Source organism: Thamnophis elegans, chromosome 3, assembly GCF_009769535.1.
Source record: "Thamnophis elegans isolate rThaEle1 chromosome 3, rThaEle1.pri, whole genome shotgun sequence".
NCBI classification, from domain to species: Eukaryota; Metazoa; Chordata; class Lepidosauria; order Squamata; family Colubridae; genus Thamnophis; species Thamnophis elegans.
This window is the reverse complement of record NC_045543.1, coordinates 148,361,116-148,383,765: the sequence shown is the minus strand read 5'-3', so window position 1 is coordinate 148,383,765 and position 22,650 is coordinate 148,361,116. Positions and strand designations below refer to the sequence as shown.

Genomic DNA, 22,650 nt, shown 5'->3' with positions numbered 1-22,650 from the left:
TAGGTTGCTTCTCTCCTTGATTAGTTTCCACCCATTGTTTCTTGTCTTGCTCTCAGGTGCTTTGGAGAATAGTTTGACTCCCTCTTCTTTGTGGAACCCCTAAGATATTGGTTCACTGCTATCATGTCTCCCTTAGTCCTTCTTTTCATTAAACTAGACATGCCCAGTTCCTGCAACCGTTCTTCATATGTTTTAGTCCCCTAATCCTCTTTGTTGCTCTTCTTTGCACACTTTCTAGAGTCTCCGCATCTTTTCTACATCGTGGCAATCAAAACTGGATGCAGAATTCCAAGTGTGGCCTTACTAGGGCATTATAAAGTGGTATCAACACTTCACATGATCTTCATTCTCTCCCTCTGTTGATGTAGCCTAGAACTGTGTTGGCTTTTTTGGCAGCTGCTGCACACGGCTGGCTCCTGTTTAAATGGTTGTCCACTAGGACTCCAAGATCCCTCTCACAGTTACTACTAGTGAGCAAGTTACCACCTACACTGTACCTGTGCATTTTGTTTTTCTTGCCTAAATGTAGAACCTTACTCTTTTCACTCATTGCTTCTTGTTCTACCCTCAGGTGCCTTGGAGAATAGCTTGACTCCCTCTTCTTTGTGGCAACTCCTGAGATATTGGAAAACTGCTATCATGTCCCCCCTAGTCCTTCTTTTCATTAATACCCAGTTCCTGCAATGGTCCTTCGTATGTTTACCCTCCAACCTAAAGATGGCAGGTGGCTGTTGGTTTTTCCTAGCTGGCTTCACTAATTTTTCTTCTGCTGTATTTTCTTCCAGTGGTTGCTTCACGTGGACCCCCCAAAGCACAAAGACGTCGGTTCCTTATCCTTCGGACTGTTGCTAAATCTCGACTTTGCAAACAGTGTTTTGGAGCGAGGACCAGAAGCAGATCAAGATGAGGTGAGAACCAGGTTAGGCTGCTGATTTACTGTCTCTGGATCAACATCTTCAGCTGATGCAAGATTTGACCACAATAATTTTGGTTGTCATAGCCCTCCACGTTAGAGGACACCTCGTGAAGAAGACGGTGCCCAGTCCACTGGACATACACATCCGTCTAGTTCAGAAAATGTTGTGGAATCAAATGCAGGACCCAAAGCAAATAATCCTGTCTTATTGAAGTGTTTATTGGACAGCATGTGTTGAATAGAGCAGAACAGAAATATAGAATAGAATAGAATAGAAATAAAGAATAGAATAGAAATATGGAATGGAATAGAATAGAAATATGGAATGGAATAGAATAGAAATATGGAATGGAATAGAATAGAATGGAATAGAAATAAGGAATAAAATAGAAATATGGAATGGAATAGAATATAGGAATAAAGAATAGAATAGAAATATAGAATAGAAATATGGAATGGAATAGAATAGAAATATGGAATAGAATAGAATAGAAATAAATAATAGAATAGAATAGAAATATGGAATGGAATAGAATATAGGAATAAAGAATAGAATAGAAATATAGAATAGAAATGGAATAGAATAGAAATATGGAATGGAATAGAATATAGGAATAAAGAATAGAAATATAGAATAGAATAGAAATATGGAATTGAATAGAATAGAAATAAGGAATATAATAGAATAGAAATATGGAATGGAATAGAATATAGGAATAAAGAATAGAATAGAAATATAGAATAGAAATATGGAATGGAATAGAATATGGAATGGAGTAGAATATAGGAATAAAGAATAGAATAGAAATATGGAATGGAATAGAATAGAATAGAAATGTAGAATAGAAATATGGAATGGAATAGAATAGAAATATAGAATAGAATGGAATAAAAAGGAGAGAGGAGAAGAATACAATACAGTATGGTAAAATACAATAACTTTATTTTTATTTGTAGACTGGCATACATTAAAATGAAACTTCGTTGTGTACAGCTCTCAGAGGGTGATTAGACTCTTCCAAAGAATATTGGAATCAGTTCCTCTGTTTAGGGAGCCAGTTTGCTGCAGGGGTTCAGGTGCTGGCCTAGAAACCAGGAGATTGTGAGTTCTAGTCCAGCCTTAAGCAATCAGCAGGAGAAAGTGAGTTCTAGTTTTGCTTTAGGCGTGAAAGTCACTTGGTGTGTCTACCTTAATGAAAAGAAGAACCAGGGGTGACAGGATAACGGTATTCCAATATTTGAGGGGTTGCCACAAAGAAGGGTGGGGGGGGTCAGCCTGTTCTCCAAAGCACCTGAAGGCAGGACATGAAACAACCGATGGAAACTAATCCAGGAGAGAAGCAATCTGGAATTAAAGAGAAATTTCCTAACAGCGAGGACAGTTAACCCGTGGAACCACTTGCCACTAGAAGTTGTGGATGCTCCATCACTGGAGGTTTTTAAGAAGAGACTGGAGAGCCATTTGTCTCAAATGATACAGGGTCTCCTGCTTGAGCAGGGGTTGGACTAGAAGACCTCCAAGGTCCCTTCCCACTCTGTTATTCTGCTACAGTGCCCGTGGAGTCTCTTGATTGTTAAAACACTCGAAGTGCCTTAGAGTTGTTGAAGGATAATACATCGAAAAGGGGTGGGGAAAAAAAATCTCATGTCTCTTCCTTTAGGCCATGGAGTTTCGGCAATTTTGGGGCGAGCGGTCGGAGTTGAGGCGTTTCCAAGATGGTGCCATCTGCGAGGCCGTTTTGTGGGACGCTGCAAATCTGTGCCAGAAACGTCTTATTCCGGAGCAAATCATACGTCATATTTTGAAACTGTGAGTCGAGTAAGATAATCCTTCCGTGTAAGAGAACATGAAGATGGAACGATGGGAGACTTATCTTGTCATGAACGTCTTGATTCTCACTTTTAATTCCGGGCATTTGGAAATCTGAGGGGGTCCTTGGTGCTCCCTGAGCTCGCTTGTTTTCTTGCAGATGTTTCATAATACCACTATGTCAAGCAAACACCCCCACCCCCGCAGCACCAAGCTCAGAAAGCACCAGAAACCTCATAGTCCTCCTCCTCCACTTCCTCCTCCTCTTTCTCCTCCTCCTCCTCTCAGAAAACCCAACTCCCTTCTAGCACTGATGATGTTACCTAGTTAGGTCATGAAACGTCTGGAAGAAAACCACCAAGCTCAGAGAACACCAAGTACCCCACAGTCCTCTTCCTCCCATTCTCCTTCCCACACACCCAACTCCCTTGTATGACACTCTCTGCGGGCACACGAGCTGTTGGCCCAGCTCAGTCACGGCGCAGGTGTGCACGCCTCCCGTCTGCCAGCTGATTTTAGGGTCTCTGCTGCGCATGCGGGGGGGGGTGAGGAGGGGTACAGCATGCCCCGTTTTGGCTCTTTGACTTGCCACACTTTCTACTCTGCATTTTCTATGGTGGGAAAATGGGAGGGGGGATTGTATGGAGTTAGATGCTATGTAGCCATAACAAAACTCTTTCTTGAAAGCCAAGGTCATCCTTTGTTCTCTGCACCTGACCGGAACTGGATGGGAGGAAGCTGCCAGCATGGCAGTGGGAGATTGGACCCTGGGATGGACTTGTGGGTATGGGGGCAAGATCTTGAACTTTCAACTGGATGGGGGAAACTGGGAAGCTTTCAGATTCGGGTTTCCCCAGATGGGCCAACGTGGCTCTCTTAATAAATTGGAACTTTGAGGAATACTTTGCCTTGGACTTGATTTAATTTTGGATGCTATTTGGAACCTTGACAGCAAACTGACTTTGAAGAAGAGATATTTATAATGCTGGTGGATCTTCTTTCTTTTCTTTTCTTTCCAGGCACTTGGACATTCCGGATAGTTCCATCTCCTACGTGGGGGCCCTGCTGGAACCCCTAATTAAACTGCGGCGGGAGGTGAGGGTCCTTTTCCACCTTTTTCCTTGTCGTCTTCTTTGCCATTCCTGAATGTCCCCTGAGATATTTGACCAAGGAGATTTCGCTTGTCCTTTCCACACTGGGATGGTCAGGGAAGAAAAATAACCTCACAAAATAACTCTCTAAACCTAAAGGTTTAATAAGGACATGTGAAGGTTATGATGAATAATAATTTCTGAAAACTTTTTATTTTTCCATATCCACTCTTGTGTCATTAATCTTAAAAGTGTGTCATCTGGGTATAATCTTTGTGTCATCATATTTAACAGTTGCATCATTTTAAATCAATTTTATCTTACCTTTACATTTCAATTGCCTTTTAATTCAACTCCTCTCCTATAATTCTACGTTTTTTTTTCCAAATTCCTCAATTTTCCGTGGCGCAGTGGTTAGGGTGCAGTACTGCAGTACTGCAGGCCACTTCAGCTGACTGTTATCTGCAGTTCAGCGGTTCAAATCTCACCGGCTCAAGGTTGACTCAGCCTTCCATCCTTCTGAGGTGGGTGAAATGAGGACCCGGATTGTTGTTGGGGGTGATATGCTGACTCTGTAAACCGCTTAGAGAGGGCTGAAAGCCCTATGAAGCGGTATATAAGTCTAACTGCTATTGCTATTGCTTTTTGTCTATATTCATTTTCCATCCAGTGATAAAAACACCTCCATCTCTTATAATACTCTGATCCTTCCTTCTCTTTCATTGCCAACGTCAATCTGTTCATTTCTCCACAGTTTAATATTTTTTTTTAATTAACTCTCCCTCTGAGGGAATTTTTTTTCCATTTTCCAATTTTGTGCAAATACAATTCGAGCCGCAGTGTATGACACGGATAATTAAATATACATTTTCTTTACTAGATTTCTCTGGTAAAATACCCAGCAAGAATAATAGTGATAGCTACTTTATGTATATGAGTTATTATTTCTGTTTAAAAGAGATTATACCCAGTCAAGACGCTGCCATGGTGGATATGGAAATTTTATATATAACAAAGAAAGAAAATTGTATAATGAAAAATAATACTAAAAAATAACTCTCTAAACTAAGAAGGAAAAGCTAAGCCCTCCTCTGCCCCCCACTCCCCCACCCCCATGCAGCAGCATGCATTTCAAGAGCCCCCTCCCCCCCCCAATCTCTCTTTGTAAGAACTTTTCTTCATGAGGGGTGGGGGGCGCTCCCGGGTGCTCTTTAGACAAAACGGTCCAAGAAAGACAGAAGGACAGGATTTTAGTGCAGAAGATACTCTGGGGCCCGTGGTGTTCTCTGAGCTTGGTTGGTTTTCTTGCGGACGTTTCATGACCTAACTAGGTAACCTCATCAGTGCTAGAAGGGAGTTGGGTTTTCTGAGAGGAGGAGGAGGAGGAGGAGGAGGAGGAGGAGGAGGACTGTGGGGTCCTTGGTGCTCTCTGAGCTTGGCTGGTTTTCTTGCAGACGTTTCATGACTCAAGTAGGTAACATCATCAGTGGAAGAGGAGGGAGGGAGAGAAAGAAAGGAGGAAGAGGAGAATAGAAGGGAGGAGGAGGAAGACTGCGGGGTCCTTGATGCTCTCTGAGCTTCGTTGGTTTTCTTGCAGATGTTTCATGACCCAACTAAGCAACATCATCAGTGCTAGAAGGGAGTTGGGTTTTCTGAGAGGAGGAGGAGGAGGAGGAGGAGGAGGAGGAGGAGGAAACAACTATGAAGTTTTTGGTGCTTTCTGGCCTTGGTTTTCTTGCAGACATTCCATTACCTAACTAGATAACATCATAACTGCTAAAGGTTTTGCTCTGTTCCTATAAAAGTGATTTGGATAGGATATTTGTAGATCAGGATTCAAGTATGTGGCACCTTGGTGATCTCTGAGCTTGGGTGTTTTCTTGCAGACCTTTCGTGACCCAACTAGGTAACATCATCAGTGCTAGAAGGGAGGAGGAGTGCTCTGTTTAAATACAAGTGGCTTGTTCTATGTTAGTGGGAGTGTTGTTTTCTTTCTAGTGTTTATAAGGACAAGGTGTTTGTATGTAAGCAGGGTGGGAAAAAAACCACTCCTTTGTAACACTGAAGATGTTATCTTTTGGAGTAATTAAATGTCTGCAAGAAAACCACCAAGCTCAGAGAGCACCAAGAACCCCACATTCCTTTTCCTCCTCCTCCTCCTCCTCCTCCTCCTCCTCCTCCTCCTCCTCCTCCTCCTCCTCCTCTCCCCCTCCTCCCCCTCCTCCTCCTCCTCTTCCTCTCCCCTAACCCCACTCCCTTCTCACACTGATGTTGTTATTGTTCTGCCCTAGGCTTCCCAAAAAAGCATGAAGCAGAGTCCTGGTCCTTACAAAAAAACCCTTTATTAAACGAATGTGAATTCCTCTCATTCACCTTCAGCCAAGGCCTGGCAAACAGTCTTTCAAAGGTGACGTTATGACCACAGACCTTATTTAGCATGGAAAGCTGCCATGTCGATATTTTCCAAAGGAGGAGCTGTGCAAGGAAAGACTTGGCACAGAGTCCCTGAGATTCACGGACAGATCTTCACACTCCTGAAACGAATGAATGAATGAATTGTTTCCTGCAAAAGCCCACTGCCCTTTCGCTTCTTTCTTATTTCCTCTGGGAGGGGCCATCCACCATCCCCCTGTGGCCTTACTCCCAAGTCGACCCTTGTTCCTTCGCTGTTCCCTTCGTCTGGCAACTCTGTGCATGCGCACACTGGGAACAGGCTTCAGGTGTTCTTCTGCCTCACTGATGTCTGACTCCGAAGGCAGCTGGGAACTGCCAGACCGCCTCGACCCCATCTCTGCCTCTGACGCAGAGCTCTCGTCTGAACCTTCCCCAGCCTCCAGGACTGGCCCATGTTCCCCCCCCCCAACCTCCTCACAGTTTGACGGGCCACAACACTTACCTAGCTGGATAGTGAAACATCTACAAGGGAACAAGTTCAGAGAGCAGCGATTTTTGATGTTTACTGTTTATTAAATTTATATTATGCCACATCATTGCGGTTTAGCACTGGAAAGGGCCATATCAACTTCTCAGCCCCCCCCCTCCCACCAAAAGCCCCCTTTTCCTTTGCTATTCCTTTTTTCCTCCTGAATTAGAGCCGAGGTGGCGCAGTAGTTAAATGCAACACTGCAGGCCACTTCAGCTGACTGCAGTTCTGCAGTTCGGCTGTTCAAATCTCACTGGCTCAAAGGTTGACTCAGCCTTCCATCCTTCCGAGGTGGGTAAAATGAGGATCCGGATTGTTGTTGGGGGCAATATGCTGACTCTGTAAACCGCTTAGAGAGGGCTGAAAGCCCTATGAAGAGGTATATAAGTCTAACTGCTATTGCTATTGCTATTTATATCTCTATCTCTACCGATATCTATATCTATCCATATCTATCTATCTATCTATATCTATCTATCATCTATCTATCTATCTATCTATCTATCTATCTATCTATCTATCTATCTATCTATCTATCTATCTATCTATCTATCTATCTATCATCTCTATACCTATACTTATCTCTCCCTCTCCCTCTCTTTCTATCTCTCTCTCTCTATATATATATATGTATGTATGTATGTATGTATGTATGTATGTATATCTATCTCTATCTCTATATCTATATCTATATTAAAAAGAGCCGAGGTGGCGCAGTGGTTAAATGCAGCACTGCAGGCTACTTCAGCTGACTGCAGTTCTGCAGTTCGGCTGTTCAAATCTCACCGGCTCAAGGTTGACTCAGCCTTCCATCCTTCTGAGGTGGGTAAAATGGGGACCCGAATTGTTGTTGGGGGCGATATGCTGACTCTGTAAACCGCTTGGAGAGGGCTGGAAGCCCTATGAAGCGGGATATAAGTCTAACTGCTATTGCTATTTGAAAAAAGGGGATGGAAGCATTGAGCCAAATGACTTTGTGCTGTTAATCCTTGTTGGCCCACTCTTCTCTCTGGGGTGTCCGCAGCCTGCAGGCACCGGCGAGGAAGACATGGTCAGCCTGATCCGCTCCTACGACGACCTGAGCCGCAAGCTCTGGCACCTGGAGGGGATGCCCTTAACAGTGACGGCGGTACAAGGAGCTCACCCTGCCCTTCGCTACACAGATGTGAGTTGTTTGGCGATGCTGGGGGAGGGGGTGGCAACCCACGAAAGAAACCTTTGGGGGCACGGGTAGTCCTCGGCTTACCAGTTGAGCCCCAAATTTCGGCTGCTTACCGCGAACGGTTGTTCAGCGAGCTTTTGCCCCCGTTTTAACAATCTTTCTTGCCACCGTTGTTAAGTGAATCGCTGCAGTCGTTACGTTAGTCGCCCAGTTGCTAAGTGGCTTGTCAAAAGGGGGGGTGTCACATGATCCAGCGACCCTGCAGCCGTCATGACTACGAGCCAGTTGCTCTGAATTTTGATCACGCTGCGATGGTCGTAAATGGCCGTAAGTCACTTTTTTTCAGGCCGGTTTTAACTTTGGACGGCCACTAAACGAACTGTTGTAAGTTGGGGACTACCTGTATACTGGGGGTGGGGGTTGGAAGGAAGGGAGGGGGTCTTAGGAACCTTTGCTTGAAGCCATCAAACAGCTGCATTCTGCCCAGGTTGAAGTTCTCAGGCTGTTACTTCTCATCTGGGCTTGTCCTACCCAGATCATTTGGGGGGGGGGTGTCGCTGTGCCTGGGGCGACCAAAATGGGGGCAGAACTTTCCTGTGGGCGTATAAACCCCGGCACTCTTTTTTAAAAAATTATTTTATTTTTTATTAACAAACATGTAAAATACACACACACACAAAACTTAGACATACACCACATTTACACAATACAATACGAAGAGGAGCTTCCTGTTCTTTCTAATAGCAATCCTCAATCGATACCGCTCACCTTATATTATTTCCCCTTCTATTGTATTTCATTTGGATTTCACCATTCTTAACCCTCTTACTTTACTCATAACTATTATTTTTTGAGTTTTGTTATATTCGTTCATTGATTCTTGTTTCTTTCCTCCATCCCCCTATACCATTTATCCCGTATCTGGCAGAATTCTGATTCTTCTTTTCCCTGGATTTCTTTAGTTAGTTTGTCCATTTCAGCACAATCCATAACCTTTCTTATTATTTCATCTTCGCTTGGGATTAATTTGTTTTTCCATTTCTGGGCAAAAGCAATCCTTGCCACCGTAATTATACGTAGTATTAAATACTGGATTTCTTTTTTTGTATTTCGCAGACATTATTCCTAATTAAAAAAAACTTTCCATTCTATTTTAACCCCTGTTATTGCCTCCAGCCAATATTTGATCCTTTTCCAAATTTTTTTAGCCTCCTCACAGGTCCACCGTAAATGGTAATATGTTCCGTGTATTGTTTCGCATTTCCAACATTTTGGGGAGGCATTTGTTAAGATTTTAGCTATCCTTGTTGGTGTAACCCCAGCACTCTTGACTGACTGAAAATCCGAGAATTTGCAGAGAAGAGCAACCAAGATAATCAGGGGCCTGGAGGCTACATTGGGTGACAGTGATGGCAAACCTTTTCAGCACCCAGTGTCGAAATTGAAGCTGGAGCGCCGGAAATCCGAACACCAGCTGGCCGGCGTGCACATTCCTTGTTAATGGGCTGTTTTCAGGCCGATTTTTAGGGGGAAAACGGTGTGAAATCAGCCTAAAAAACAGCCTGAAAAATTGCCTGTTTTTGGCTGGTTTTTGAGCCATTTTCAGGCTAGTTTTTGGGCAGTTTTCTGGCACTCCAGTGCCCATGAAGACCAGCTGGCGACGGCGCACTTGCCCACAGAGAGGGCTCTGCGTGCCACCTCTGGCATGTGTGTTACAGGTTCGCCATCACAGTTGTATGATGAACCGCCATGGAGCTTGGCATAAGAAGCCTAATGAAGAGAAGCCTTAGGAGAGAAATGATAGCAGCCTTTCAATATTTGAGGGGTTGCCACAAAGAAGAGGGAGTCAAGTTATTCTCCAAAGCACCTGAGGGCAGGACAAGAAGCCATGGATGGAAACTCCTTAGAGGGGAAGCCAATTTAGAGAGAAGGGGAAACTGATGATTGGAACAGCTTCATTCCCAGGGTTGTTGGTGTTCCATCACTGGAAGTTCTCAAGAAGACATTGGACAACCCTTTGGTAGGGATGGCATAAGGACATATCCCTTGAGCAGAGGGTTGGACCAAAAGACCTCCAAGGTTCCTTCCAGTTCTATTCTGATTCAAGAATCTATGAGTCACGATGATCCGGAGAACCTACCTTAAATGTGTTCTAGGCTACATCAACAGAGGGAGAGAAGCAAGATCATGTGAAGTGTTAATACCACTTTACAAGGCCTTGGTAAGGCCACACTTGGAATCCTGCACCCAGTTTTGGTTGCCACGATGTAGAAAAGATGTGGAGACTCTAGAAAGAGGGCAGAGAAGAGCAACAAGGAGGATTAGGGGACTGGAGGCTGAAACATGAACAATTGCAGGAACTGGGCATGGCTAGTCTAGTGAAGAGAAGGACCAGGGGAGACATGATAGCAGTCACTAAGGGGTTGCCACAAAGAAGAGGGAGTCAAACTATTCTCCAAGGCACCTAAGGGTAGAACAAGAAGCAAGGGGTGGAAACTAATGAAGGAGAGAAGCAACTTAGAACTAAGGAGGAATTTCCTGACAGTGAGAACAATTAACCTGCGGAACTGCTTGCCTCCAGAAGTTGTGAATACTCCAACACTGGAAGTTTTTAAGAAGAGATTTGACAACCATTTGTCTGAAGTGGTGTAGGGTTTCCTGCCTAAGCAGCGGGTTGGACTAGAAGACCTCCAAGGTCCCTTCCAACTCTGTATTCTATAATGTGGAAAGTGCTATCAATTTTTGAGTGATTTTTTAGGAGTTTTTTCTACCAACCCTCCCCCCCCCCCGACTTTCGTTCTTATTTTGGCATATATTTGTTTTTTTCTGATTCTTTCCTAGACTTTTCCTCCAGTTCCCATGAAACCAGATTATTCCTTCCATGGCAAGATCAAAGGCCTAGCATCCTTTCTCCCCGTGGCAGAAAAGCCGTGTCCTGCTTACTTGGCCCCAATAAAAGGCAAGGATTTATATCAGAACAATGAAATTAAAAGGGAGAAAAATGATTTTGAAGAAAAGATACAGTAATTATAAAAATAAGAAAAAGAAGAACCTAGGAGAATGGGTGGAAAGAAGAGAATTTTTTTTAAAAGTTGAATTTTTGAGAGACCAAGAGAAAATGGTTAGAGGAGGAGGAAGGGAAAGAATATTAGTAGATTAAAGTGAAATGTATTAATACTGTTAATAGTATTGGGTTCTTATTGGGTTAACTAAGATATAAGGGAATTATATTAACATTATTAATTGTGGATAATTAATTAAATGCTTATTATGTAAAAACTGAATTTGAGGATGTATGCTACTTACAGTAAAACAGACCAACAGGTGGAATATGAAATGATAATTTGGTTTAACTTTGAAGGGGCAATTAATGATACTGTTTATGTATTAAGGAGAAAAAAAAACAAGTTTAAGATGAAAGATACGGAAACAGAACAATGTGGCTGAAATTGTAAATAGAATGGTGATGTAAAATGGGTTATATATATATATGAGAGGATGTTAAAGGGAAAAATCCCAACAACACTTTGTTTATAAAAGATCTTAAAATTTGTAATAAAAAAACAAAAACCTTGGGTTTTTTTTTTTTTAAAGGCAAGGAATTATCACCAGGATGGGTGGGAAGGAAATTAATTGTGAGTCTTTCTTGGGTGGAGTTTTGAAAGTTTTGAAAATGGATGGGTTCTGGTTTTGGAAGATGCCCTTCATGGTATTGGACCTGAGTACTTGAGAGACAGGGAGAGACCGCCTGCTGCCAATTACCTCCCACAGACTCATTAGATCACACAGGGTTGGCCTCCTCCGGGTGCCATCTACTGGCCAATGCCACCTGGCTACTACCCGGGGGAGGGCCTTCTCTGTGGCAGCTCCGGCCCTTTGGAACGAACTCCCCGCGGAGATTCGGACCCTTACCTCTCTCCAGGCCTTCCGGAAAGCCGTTAAAATCTGGCTGTGTCGGCAGGCCTGGGGTCGATGAGCTCCCTTCCCCTCTCGACCTGTGTGGCTGTTGGCTATTTTTAAATGCTTGTCTTGTACATTTGTGTTCCCTTTCGCCCTTAAGTTGTTCACCGCCCTGAGTCCCGCTGGGAATAGGGCGGCGTATAAATAAAACAAATCTCAAATCTCTCAATCTCAAAAAGGCAGTGACGGAAGTTGGCCACGTAGACCTTGGGATCAGGGGGCTTCAAAAAGACCATATCTGCTTAGTTTTCAGCTTATGGGTTAAGAATCCCCCATTACAGGAACAGGGACTCAAGTTGAACGTTAGAACAATTATCTAAAGGCAAGAACGGTTTGACGCTTAACACCCATTATCTAGAGAGGTAAAGTGATCTAAAGATAAGGATGCTTGCCTGTTATCTAGAGAGATTGTGGTAGAGCTGGGTGGATTAATTTGAGTTGCTTTCATTCGGGTTCCTGTGTTGAACAGAGAGTTGGACTTTGAGGCCTCTTCTAACGCTGCAGGTTTGATAAGGAGCTACCTAGCCCCAGCTTTTTCATCACTTAGTTACCGTTGTTGCATATAGACACTGTGCCTGTGTGTGTTTCTGAGGTTTTGTGTTGACGTTGAAAAATAGAGGCAAAAAATGCTGTATTTGACATATAAGACGCACCCAGATTTTCAGCCTCTTTTTTGAGGAAAAAAGGTGCGTCTTATACTCTGAAAAATACGGTAATCTCTCCTCTGGTACAGCTGACAAAGGAGGAGGAGAATCCGTGGCTTAGAGGTTAATACATCTACCTAATATGCAAGCAATCTGGGTTCGAATCCCGGAAGGGTATGGCTAGCTGATGAGAGCTAAATAGCTTGAAATAGATCTATACTAGTCTATTTCTTTGTTGGTAAATATAAATTCAACACATAGTGAGTTGACTTGACTTGGGGAAGGAGGAAAGCTGTGTTATAAGGATCTTGAGCTGGAAACAGACCTAAAATCCAACTTTGCTGAATTCAGTTACTCCGATGGCCAACCCAAAGTAGCCCACTTATGGCAAAACCACACCATAGTGATTATTGGTTCACTTCACCACGGATTTGCTTAAGGAGCACAAATTCACTTAAGATCCACTTATCACCGCCAAATAGGCCATAAAATCCGTTCACAGAATGTGTTTTATGTCCATCATGAGTTACTGCTGTAAGTGCTGCGGTGGCCTAGTGGTGGAGCTCTTCCCTCACAATCAAAGAGGCTGTGAGTTCAATCCTAGGTAGAGGCAGATATTTCTCTCTCTGGGCACAATGAGAATGTATCTGCAGTTAGATTTTAAAGTAACGCGACTGCACTTGTATACTGTTGCTTTTTAATTTCACTGTAAAAATAGGACAAGCTGAATATATTAATAGATAGTAGAAATACACTAAAGGGAGGAGTAGAGGGATAGAAGAAAGAGGGGTAGAGAGGGCGGGAGGGAGGATGGGAGGGAGGGTGAGAAGGAAGGGAGGGAGTGTACTGGGAGAGAGGAGTGGTAGAGGGGGAGGGCAAGTAGGGTAGAGGGGAATGTTAGAGGGAAGAACGAAAGTTGGAGGGGGGCGAAAGAAAGGGTGTATGGAGGGTCGAAGAGGTACATTGGGTTTCTATTTTGGGGGGTATTGTTGACAAGAGGAATGGCTGTGTTTATTGTTTAATGTTATATGGCCCCGGTTATCCACAGTATATATGTGACTGTACGAAATGAAAATGGAAAATAATAACACATTTACAAAAAAAAAAGAAAAAAGAAAAAAAAACCATAAGAGATTGTATCTGCCGAACAAAACTCCGCATTGGCAACGGGGAAGGGCATCTGGCCAGTAAACTCTCAGTTCCATTTAATTGCACAGACTCTACCCCCATACAAGGGATTCTGGGGTCATTAAAATAAGATGATGATGAGTTATTGCTGGGATGGCCAGCTCCGTTACAGTCGTAACCTGAGGACATGGGGGGAAGGAGGCCATTAAAAACTGCCCATCCCAGAGGTGCTGACCCTCCAGAGGCAGCTGTCTACCAGGTGGAGGGGAGGGCTGGGTCCTTGCTGTGATGCTTCTTCAGCAGGGCTCAAGGATCCGTGGCCCCTTGGTTGACCATGGCTCTCTTGGGGATGTTCCTTCTCTCATTCCAGTGATTTGCCAGATGGAGGGAAGCGGTCAGTGGCCTCGGAACAAGGAGGCCATTCAGCGCATCAAAGCCGCTTTCCAGTTGCAGCTGGCGGAAGTCCTGAACCAGCAACACCACCTGCTGTGCCGGCCAGCCACCACCTACACCGATATACATAAGGTGATAGTCCTGGAGCCTCACCTTCCCTCCCTCCCTCCCTCCCTCCCTTCACTATATATTATCTTCTATCCTCCCCTCTTTGATCTTCTTCCTTCCTTCCTTCCATCCATGCATCCACCCATCTCTATTATCTTCCTTCCTTCCACTCTTCCTCCCTCCTTTCCTTCCTACACTATTATCTTTCTTCCTTTCCTTCCTTCCATCCATCCTTTCTCTCTACCCCTCTACCCTCCCTTTCCTTCTTTCTATTTATCTCTCTTATCTCCCTTCTCTATTATTTTCCATCGAGACATCCATCCATCCATTCTATCGCCCTCTCACCCCTTCCTTCCTCTCTTCCATCTATATTATCTCCCTCCCTCCCTTCTTTCTCTATTATCTTATTCCTTTGTTCCTTCCATCCATCATCCAACCTCCCTCCCTCCCTCCCTCCCTCCCTCCCTCCCTCCCTCCCTCCCTTCACTATATATTATATTCTATCCTTCCCTCTTTGATCTTTTTCTTTCCTTCCTTCTTCCTTCCTTCCTTCCTTCCATCCATCCATCCATCCATCCATCCACCCATCTCTATTATCTTCCTTCCTTCCTCCCACTCTTCCTCCCTCCTTCCCTTCCTTCACTATTATCTTTCTTCCTTTCCTTCCTTCCTTCCTTCCATCCATCCCTTCTCTCTACCCCTCTCCCCTCCCCTTCCTTCCTTCTATTTATCTCTCTTATCTCCTTTCCTTCTCTATTATTTTCCATCCATCCATCATCCAATCTTCCTCTCTTCCGCTCCCCTTCCTTCCTCTCTCTCTCTCTCTTTCTTTCTTTCTTTCTTCCCTTCCTTTCTTCCTTCCTTATTTCTTTCCTTCCTTTTTTCCTCCCTCCCATCCTCCCTCTGTCCCTCCCTTCCCTCTTTCCATCCTTCCTCCATTTCTCCCTCACTCATTCACCCCCTCCCTCCCTCTATCCCTCTCTTTTCTCCTTTCCACCCCTAGAGAAAATATAGGCAGTCCTGGCCTTATAGCCTTTTGTTTAGTGACCATTTGAAGTTACAACAGCAGTGAACGGATGATCGTTTTCCACATTTACGACTGTTGCAGCATATCCCGGGTCACGTGATCAAAATCCAGAGGCTTGGCAACGGGCATGTCCTTATGACTGTTGCAGCTTCCCAGGGTCACGTGATCCCGACAAGTCCATGGGGAAGCTGGATTCAATAAACAACTGGCTTACTCACTTATTAAACTGCAGTGAGAAAACCATAAACTATTGTTCGCTTAACAGTTGTGCTAAGAGAAGTCCTAAAATGGGGCAGGATGCACTCAAATGTCTTGCTTAGCAACGGAATTCTTGGGTCCAATTGTGGTTGTAACTCAAGGACTATATGCTTGACCGACTTGAACACTGCGTGCTGTTTAACAAAATGAAATTCAACGGTGGAAAAAGTAAGGTTCTACATTTACAAAATGCCCAGGTAAAGGATAGGTGGCACCTTGTGCTCAATAGTAGCAACTGGGGGGGGGGGATCTTGGAGTCCTAGTGGACAACCATTTAAATAGGAGCCAGCCGTGTGCAGCAGCTGCCAAAAAAGCCAACACAGTTCTAGGCTGCATCAACAGAGGGATGGAATCAAGATCACGTGAAGGGTTAATGCCACTTTATAAGGCCTTGGTAAGGCCACACTTGGAATATTTGCATTCAGTTCTGGTCGCCACGAAGTAGAAAAGATGTGGAGACTCTGGAAAGAATGCAGAGAAGAGCAACAAAGAGGATTAGGGGACTGGAGACTAAAACATATGAAGAACGGTTGCAGGAACATTTAGGCAAGAAAAACGAAATGCACAGGTACAGTATAGGTGGTACCTTGCTCAACAGTAGTAACCGTCAGAGGGATCTTGGAGTCCTAGTGGACAAGCATTTAAATAGGAGCCAGCCGTGTGCAGCAGCTGCCAAAAAAGCCAACACAGTTCTAGGCTGCATCAACAGAGGTAGAGAATCAAGATCACGTGAAGTGTTAGTACCACTTTATAAGGCCACACTTGGAATATTTGCATCCAGTTTTGGTCACCACGATGTAGAAAAGATGTGGAGACTCTGGAAAGAGTGCAGAGAAGAGCAGGAAAGAGGATTAGGGGACTGGAGGCTAAAACATATGAAGAATGGTTGCAGGAACTGGGCATGGCTAGTCTAGTGAAGAGAAGGACCAGGGGAGACATGATAGCAGTCACTAAGGGGCTGCCACAAAGAAGAGGGAGTCAAGCTATTTTCCAAAGCAGCAAAAGGCGGGGGGGGGGGGGGAAGCAATGGATAGAAACTAATCAAGGAGAGAAACAACTTAGAACTAAGGAGGAATTTTCCTGACAGTGAGAACAATTAACCCGCAGAACTGCTTGCCTCCAGAAGTTGTAAATACTCCAACACTGGAAGTTTTTAAGGAGAGATTGGACAACCACTTGTCTGAAGTGGTATAGGGTTTCCTGCCTAAGCAGGGGGTTGGACTAGAAGACCTCTTAAGGTCCCTTTCAACTCTGTTACTCTATTCCACTATCCGTCTTAAAGAAACGGGGATACAGAGACTTCCCAGCAAAGTTGGGATGGAGAAAAGCAGGGAAGGACCTGATTGTAATTTCTATTTTTTGGGGGGGGGGTGTTTCTGTAGGATGGCTATGTCTTCCGCCTTCAAGTGGCCTACCATCGAGAGCCCCAGATCCTAAAGGAATTGGTCACCCCAGAAGGGATGCTGAAGTACCAGGACACCCCAGAATCTCAGCAGCTGGAACTGGAGACTTTACATCTGCCTTTCTTGACTAGCTCGCTACACGGGTAAGAAAGTTGTGCCCCGCCAGTGGCCAGCACGGCTGGCAGCAGATTTGGACAGTGAGGAGGTTGGGGAGGAAGATGGGCCAGTCCTGGAGTCTGGGGAAGGCTCGGATGAGGGCTCTGCGTCGGATGCAGAGAGGGGGCCAGGGCCGTCTGACAGTTATCAGCTGCCTTCAGAGTCAGACATCAGTGAGGCAGATGAACAGCTGGAGCCTGTTCCCTGTGTGCGCATGCGCAGAGTTGCCAGACGAAGGGAACAGCTAAAGAACAGGGGTCGACTTGGGAGTAAGGCCACGGGTGCACGATGAATGGCCCCTCCCATAGGGAATAAAAGAGGAGCGAAGGGGGAGTGGAGTTTGCAGGAGACATTTAGTTCGCTTCATTGGTTTGGGACTCTCCGAGACTCTTTGCCAAGTTCTGCAGAGATCGGCCTGGCAGCTCTCCAAGCCAGATGAGGTCTGTGACCATAAATCCTCCCTGGAAAGACTTTGCTGGATGTGAAGGAGCAGAATTCACAGGAAATTAATAAAAGGGGTTTTTGTTGGGACAAAGAATTTGTTTCATGCTCTTGGGAAGCCTCGGTCAGAACAAGCCCTCTCTGCTTGGATCCAGTCCTTTTGTGCTCTTTCGGGGGGGATATACCGGGAGTCCTCAACTTATAACAGTTCATTTAGTGACGGTTCAAAGTTACCGCAGCACTGAAAAAAAGTGACAGGATCGTTAACAATCGGCATCTGGTTTGTATGTATGACCATCTCTCGAGGTCATCCGATCCTCTTTTGCAACCTTCTGGGAAGCCAGATTCGCTTAACAACCAGGATACTAATTTAGCAACTGCAGTGATCCACTTAACAACTGTGGCAGGAAAGGTCGTAAAATGGGGTTTAACAAATGCCTCACTTAACAACAGAAATGTTGGCTTTAAATGTTGGCCATTAAAATGGTGGGCGTGGCTGGGCGGGCGTGGCCGTAGTAGGCCTTTGACACAGACTCAAGATGCATTCCTCCCCCCCCCTCGCTTCTTTCTTTCTTTCGGTTCTTTCTTTTCTTTCTTTCTTCTTCTTTTCTTTCTTTTCTTTTCTTTTCTTATCTTTCTTTTCTTTCTTTCTTTCTCTTTCTTTCTTTCTTCTTTCTTTCCTTTCTTTCTTTCTTTCTTTCTTTCTTTCCACAGTTCTTTAAAACCATTTTCCTATCTCTTCTACCAGATATTACGGGCAAGCATTTATTACTTATTCTTCATACTCCACTTTACTTTTTATTTCTAGATTTATACCCCATTGTTTAATAGTAGATTGCTTTTCCAGGCAGGAAAACCTATTTTTACTATTGTATTTTTATTATTCAACGAATAATAAAATACAGAATATAGAATACAGAATACAGAATTCAGAATATTGAATACCGAATACAGAATATAGAATGAAGAATATAGAATACAGAATACAGAATATGGAATATAGAATTAAGAATATTGAATACCGAATACAGAATATAGAATGAAGAATATAGAATACAGAATGAAGAATATAGAATACAGAATATAGAATATAGAATACAGAATATAGAATGAAGAATATAGAATACAGAATGAAGAATATAGAATACAGAATATAGAATACAGAATATAGAATGAAGAATATAGAATACAGAATATAGAATGCAGAATACAGAATATAGAATACAGAATTCAGAATATTGAATACCGAATGCAGGATACAGAATACAGAATATAGAATGAAGAATATAAAATGAAGAATATAGAATACAGAATATAGAATACAGAATATAGAATATAGAATACAGAATTCAGAGTATTGAATCCCGAATGCAGGATATAGAATATAGAATGAAGAATATAGAATACAGAATATAGAATGAAGAATATAGAATACAGAATATAGAATACAGAATATAGAATGAAGAATATAGAATACAGAATATAGAATACAGAATATAGAATGAAGAATACAGAATATAGAATGAAGAATATAGAATAAAGAATATAGAATACAGGATACAGAATATAGAATGAAGAATATAGAAATCAGAATATAGAAATCAAAATATAGAATACAGAATATAGGATACAGGATACAGAATATAGAATGAAGAATATAGAATTCAGAATACAGAAGACAGAATACAGAATATAGAATATAGAATACAGAATATAGAATACAGAATATAGAATAGATGGTTGATTGTAGATTAAATGCACCTACATTATGTAAAATCTGGCATTAAACTGTAGTATTAACATAGGATGTTGTCTGTTTTCTATTCAGATCAGGCATGTAAGAGGCCATCAGTCCTCCCGTGGTACTCTGACGGCCCAAAACAGGCCTGGTGGAGGCTCTGCGCAATCCTCCCCCCGGCCCATTTTCCGCCTCCCCGGCCTCCTGCAGAGTCTGCTGGCCAAAAATGAGCTGTGCGGAGCCCGTTTTCGCTGGCAGAGGTACCGTGGGCCGGGCCTTTGATATTTCCAGCCCGGTCCCACGGTCCAGATTTCAGCACCCTGTGGGCCTTGAGTTTGGCACCCTTGTCTTGGGATCTTCAGAAGGTTCTAGTCCTCAATGTGTCACTTTTCTTCCCCAACAGGTTGCAGCAACAATATCCGGCTTTTAGCGGCAGCTGCCGTCTGGCCAAGCGATGGATCAACGCTCAGTTGCTCAGCGACAGCCTCACGGAGGAGGCCGTGGATTTATTAGCGGCCTTCCTTTTCCTCTCTCCAGCGCCCTTTACAGCACCCAGGTGAGCAGGCAACTCCACTCCTGCCCTTTCGGCTTCTTTCTTTTATTGTAGCTAGAGGTGGGGAATGATGGCTCCTTTATGACTGGGGGACTTCAACTCCCAGAATTCCTGAGCTGGCCCTGTCCAGCGAATCTGTTTCACAACTTTATTCTTAAAAGTCCAACTTTTGCTTCCATGTTGAATAGAATAGAATAGAATAGAATAGGAATATGGAATGGAATGGAATAGAAATATGGAATAGAATAGAAATATGGGATGGAATGGAATAGAAATATGGAATAGAATAGAAATATGGGATGGAATGGAATAGAAATATGGAATAGAATAGAAATATGGGATGGAATGGAATAGAAATATGGAATAGAAATATGGGATGGAATGGAATAGAAATATGGAATAGAATAGAAATATGGGATGGAATGGAATAGAAATATGGAATAGAATAGAAATATGGGATGGAATGGAATAGAAATATGGAATAGAATAGAATAGAAATATGGGATGGAATGGAATAGAATAGAATATTTTATTGGCCAAGTGTGATTGGACACACAAGGAATTTGTCTTTGGTGCAGATGCTGTCAATGTGCATAAAAAGACAAGATACATTCGTCAAGAATCATAAGGTACAACACTTAATGATAGTCGCAGGGTTCAAATAAGCAATCAGGAAACTATCAATATAAATCATAAGGATACAAGCAATAAAGTTACAGTCCTGCAGTCATAAGTGGGAGGAGATGGGTGATAGGAACGGTGAGAAGATTAATAATAATAGTAATGCAGCCTTTGTGAATAGTTTGACTGGTGAGGGAATTATTTGTTCAGCAGAGTGATGGCGTTCAGCAAAAAACTGTCATTGTGTCTAGTTGTTCTGATGTGCGGTGCCCTATAGTGTCGTTTTGATGGTAGGAGTTGAAACAATTTGTGTCCAGGATGTGAGGGGTCTGTAGATATTTTCACAGCCCTCTTTTTGACTCCTGCAGTGTGCAAGTCCTCCATGGAAGGCAGGTTGGCAGCCATTGTTTCTTCTGCAGTTCTGATTCTCCTCCGAAGTCTGTGCCTGTCTTGTTGGGTTGCAGAGCCAAACCAGACAGTTATGGAGGTGCAGATGACAGACTCAATCATTCCTCTGTAGAACTGAATCAGCAGCTCCTTGGCCAGTTTGAGCTTCCTGAATTGGCACAGAAGGAACATTCTTTGTTGTGATTTTTTGATGACATTTTTCATGTCCATTTTAGGTCTTGAGATATAGTAGAACCTAGAAATGTGAAGGTCTCTACTCTTGATACTGTGTTGTCTAGTATTGTAAGAGGTGGTAATATAGGAGGGTTTCATGGAAGATCTGCAGAGCAGAGAAATCAGTAGGACTTAAAAAAAGATTTGCAATTAATTAAAAAAAAACATATTCTCTATTGTTTTATCATAAAAAGTAAAATACAAAACAGAAAAACAAACAAACAAAATGAAACAACGAAAGCATACAGTTAACCCTAAGAAAAGAGGAAAAAATGTGCACCAAAAAAGAAGAAAACACGATCAATTAAATTTAATATTTAACATGTAGCCTCTGTCCTGGCTGGGTGCTGGGGAAGAAAAAAGAAAAACCAGTAGATTCTGTTCCCCTTTTACAGTCAGCCTCCCTCTCTCTCCCTCCCCCTCCCTCTCTCTCCCTCCCCCTCCCTCTCTCCCCCTGTATACATACACATACCTGTTTCCTCAAAAATAAGACCTACCCCTAAAATAAAACCCAACCCGATTGTAGTGTGCTTCTACTATAAGCCCTACCCCAAAAATAAGCCCTAGTTAAGGTTGTCATCGGTGGGGTGGGCATGGCCAGTACCGGAGACGCCGAGGGCATGGGGGGCCAAGGTGTTCAACAGCAGCTGCAGCCTACTCAGTGCAGGTGAGTTGATTACCTGTCCACGCAGGTGGTGGTGGAGGAGGCATGTGATCGGGCCGTGCGGGAGATAGAAAACTGAGAGTCAGTGGGCCAGAGCAGGCGGGTGGCCACGGGAGATTCCCGCACAGCGGCACCAGCAGCAGATGGAGGCAGAGAATAGAATAGAATAACAGAGTTGGAAGGACTGCACTCTTTCTAGAGCCTCCACATCTTTTCTACATCGTTGCAACCAAAACTGAATGCAAATATTCCAAGTGTGGCCTTACCAAGGCCTTATAAAGTGGTATTAACCCTTCACGTGATCTTGATTCTCTCCCTTTGTTGATGCAGCCTAGAACTGTGTTGGCTTTTTTGGCAGCTGCTGCACACGGCTGGCTCCTATTTAAATGGTTGTCCACTAGGGCAGTGTTTTTCAACCACTGTGCCGCGGCACACTAGTGTGCCGTGACATAGTGTAAAGTGTGCCGTGGGAGAATTACTTTATATATAGTCAATATAGGCACAGAGTTAAATTTTTTTAACATTTTCTAATGGTGGTGTGCCTCGTGATTTTTTTCATGAAAAAAGTGTGCCTTTGCACAAAAAAGGTTGAAAAACACTGCACTAGGGCTCCAAGATCCCTCTCACAGTTCCCAAAAGGGAAGGCAGGCAGGCAGGCCGAGAGACGCAGACAAGCCTCCTGTGGCCACCCACCCACTCCATACCCCCATCTCTCGCCTTGCCTGCTCCATGGTGGCCACGAGCAAGCAGGAAGTGGGCTGGCAGCCACACGGGGTCTTGCTGGATGGGGTTGCTTAAGCTGCCCCCCCCCCCCCAAGATGAGGTAGGTGTGGGGGCATGGATGGCCTGGCCACAGGGCCCTGAAGGAAGCCGATGTGGGGCAGCTCCAACTCACCTGCCTTGCAGTGATGGCGGCACTGGTGCTCTGCGCATAAGCAGAAGAGCAAGGCTTCCCATACATGGGGGAAAAATGAGACATCCACCCCAAAAAGTCCTAATGCTTATATTGGATCCCCCCAAAATATCCCCCCAA

At 43.7% G+C, this 22,650-nt stretch overlaps 1 protein-coding gene across 1 annotated transcript in view; it reads left to right on the top strand.

Annotated features, from left to right (window-relative positions):
- NOL6 (nucleolar protein 6) overlaps positions 1-22,650 on the top strand; it is a 79,332-nt gene that overhangs the window by 24,930 nt on the left and 31,752 nt on the right. The window contains exons 13-20 of the mRNA XM_032213915.1: positions 786-908; positions 2,578-2,726; positions 3,746-3,821; positions 7,765-7,905; positions 10,744-10,861; positions 14,005-14,159; positions 16,803-16,966; positions 19,562-19,714. Of these exons, the coding sequence (XP_032069806.1) occupies positions 786-908; positions 2,578-2,726; positions 3,746-3,821; positions 7,765-7,905; positions 10,744-10,861; positions 14,005-14,159; positions 16,803-16,966; positions 19,562-19,714 (1,079 nt within the window). The remainder of the gene's footprint in view (positions 1-785; positions 909-2,577; positions 2,727-3,745; positions 3,822-7,764; positions 7,906-10,743; positions 10,862-14,004; positions 14,160-16,802; positions 16,967-19,561; positions 19,715-22,650) is intronic.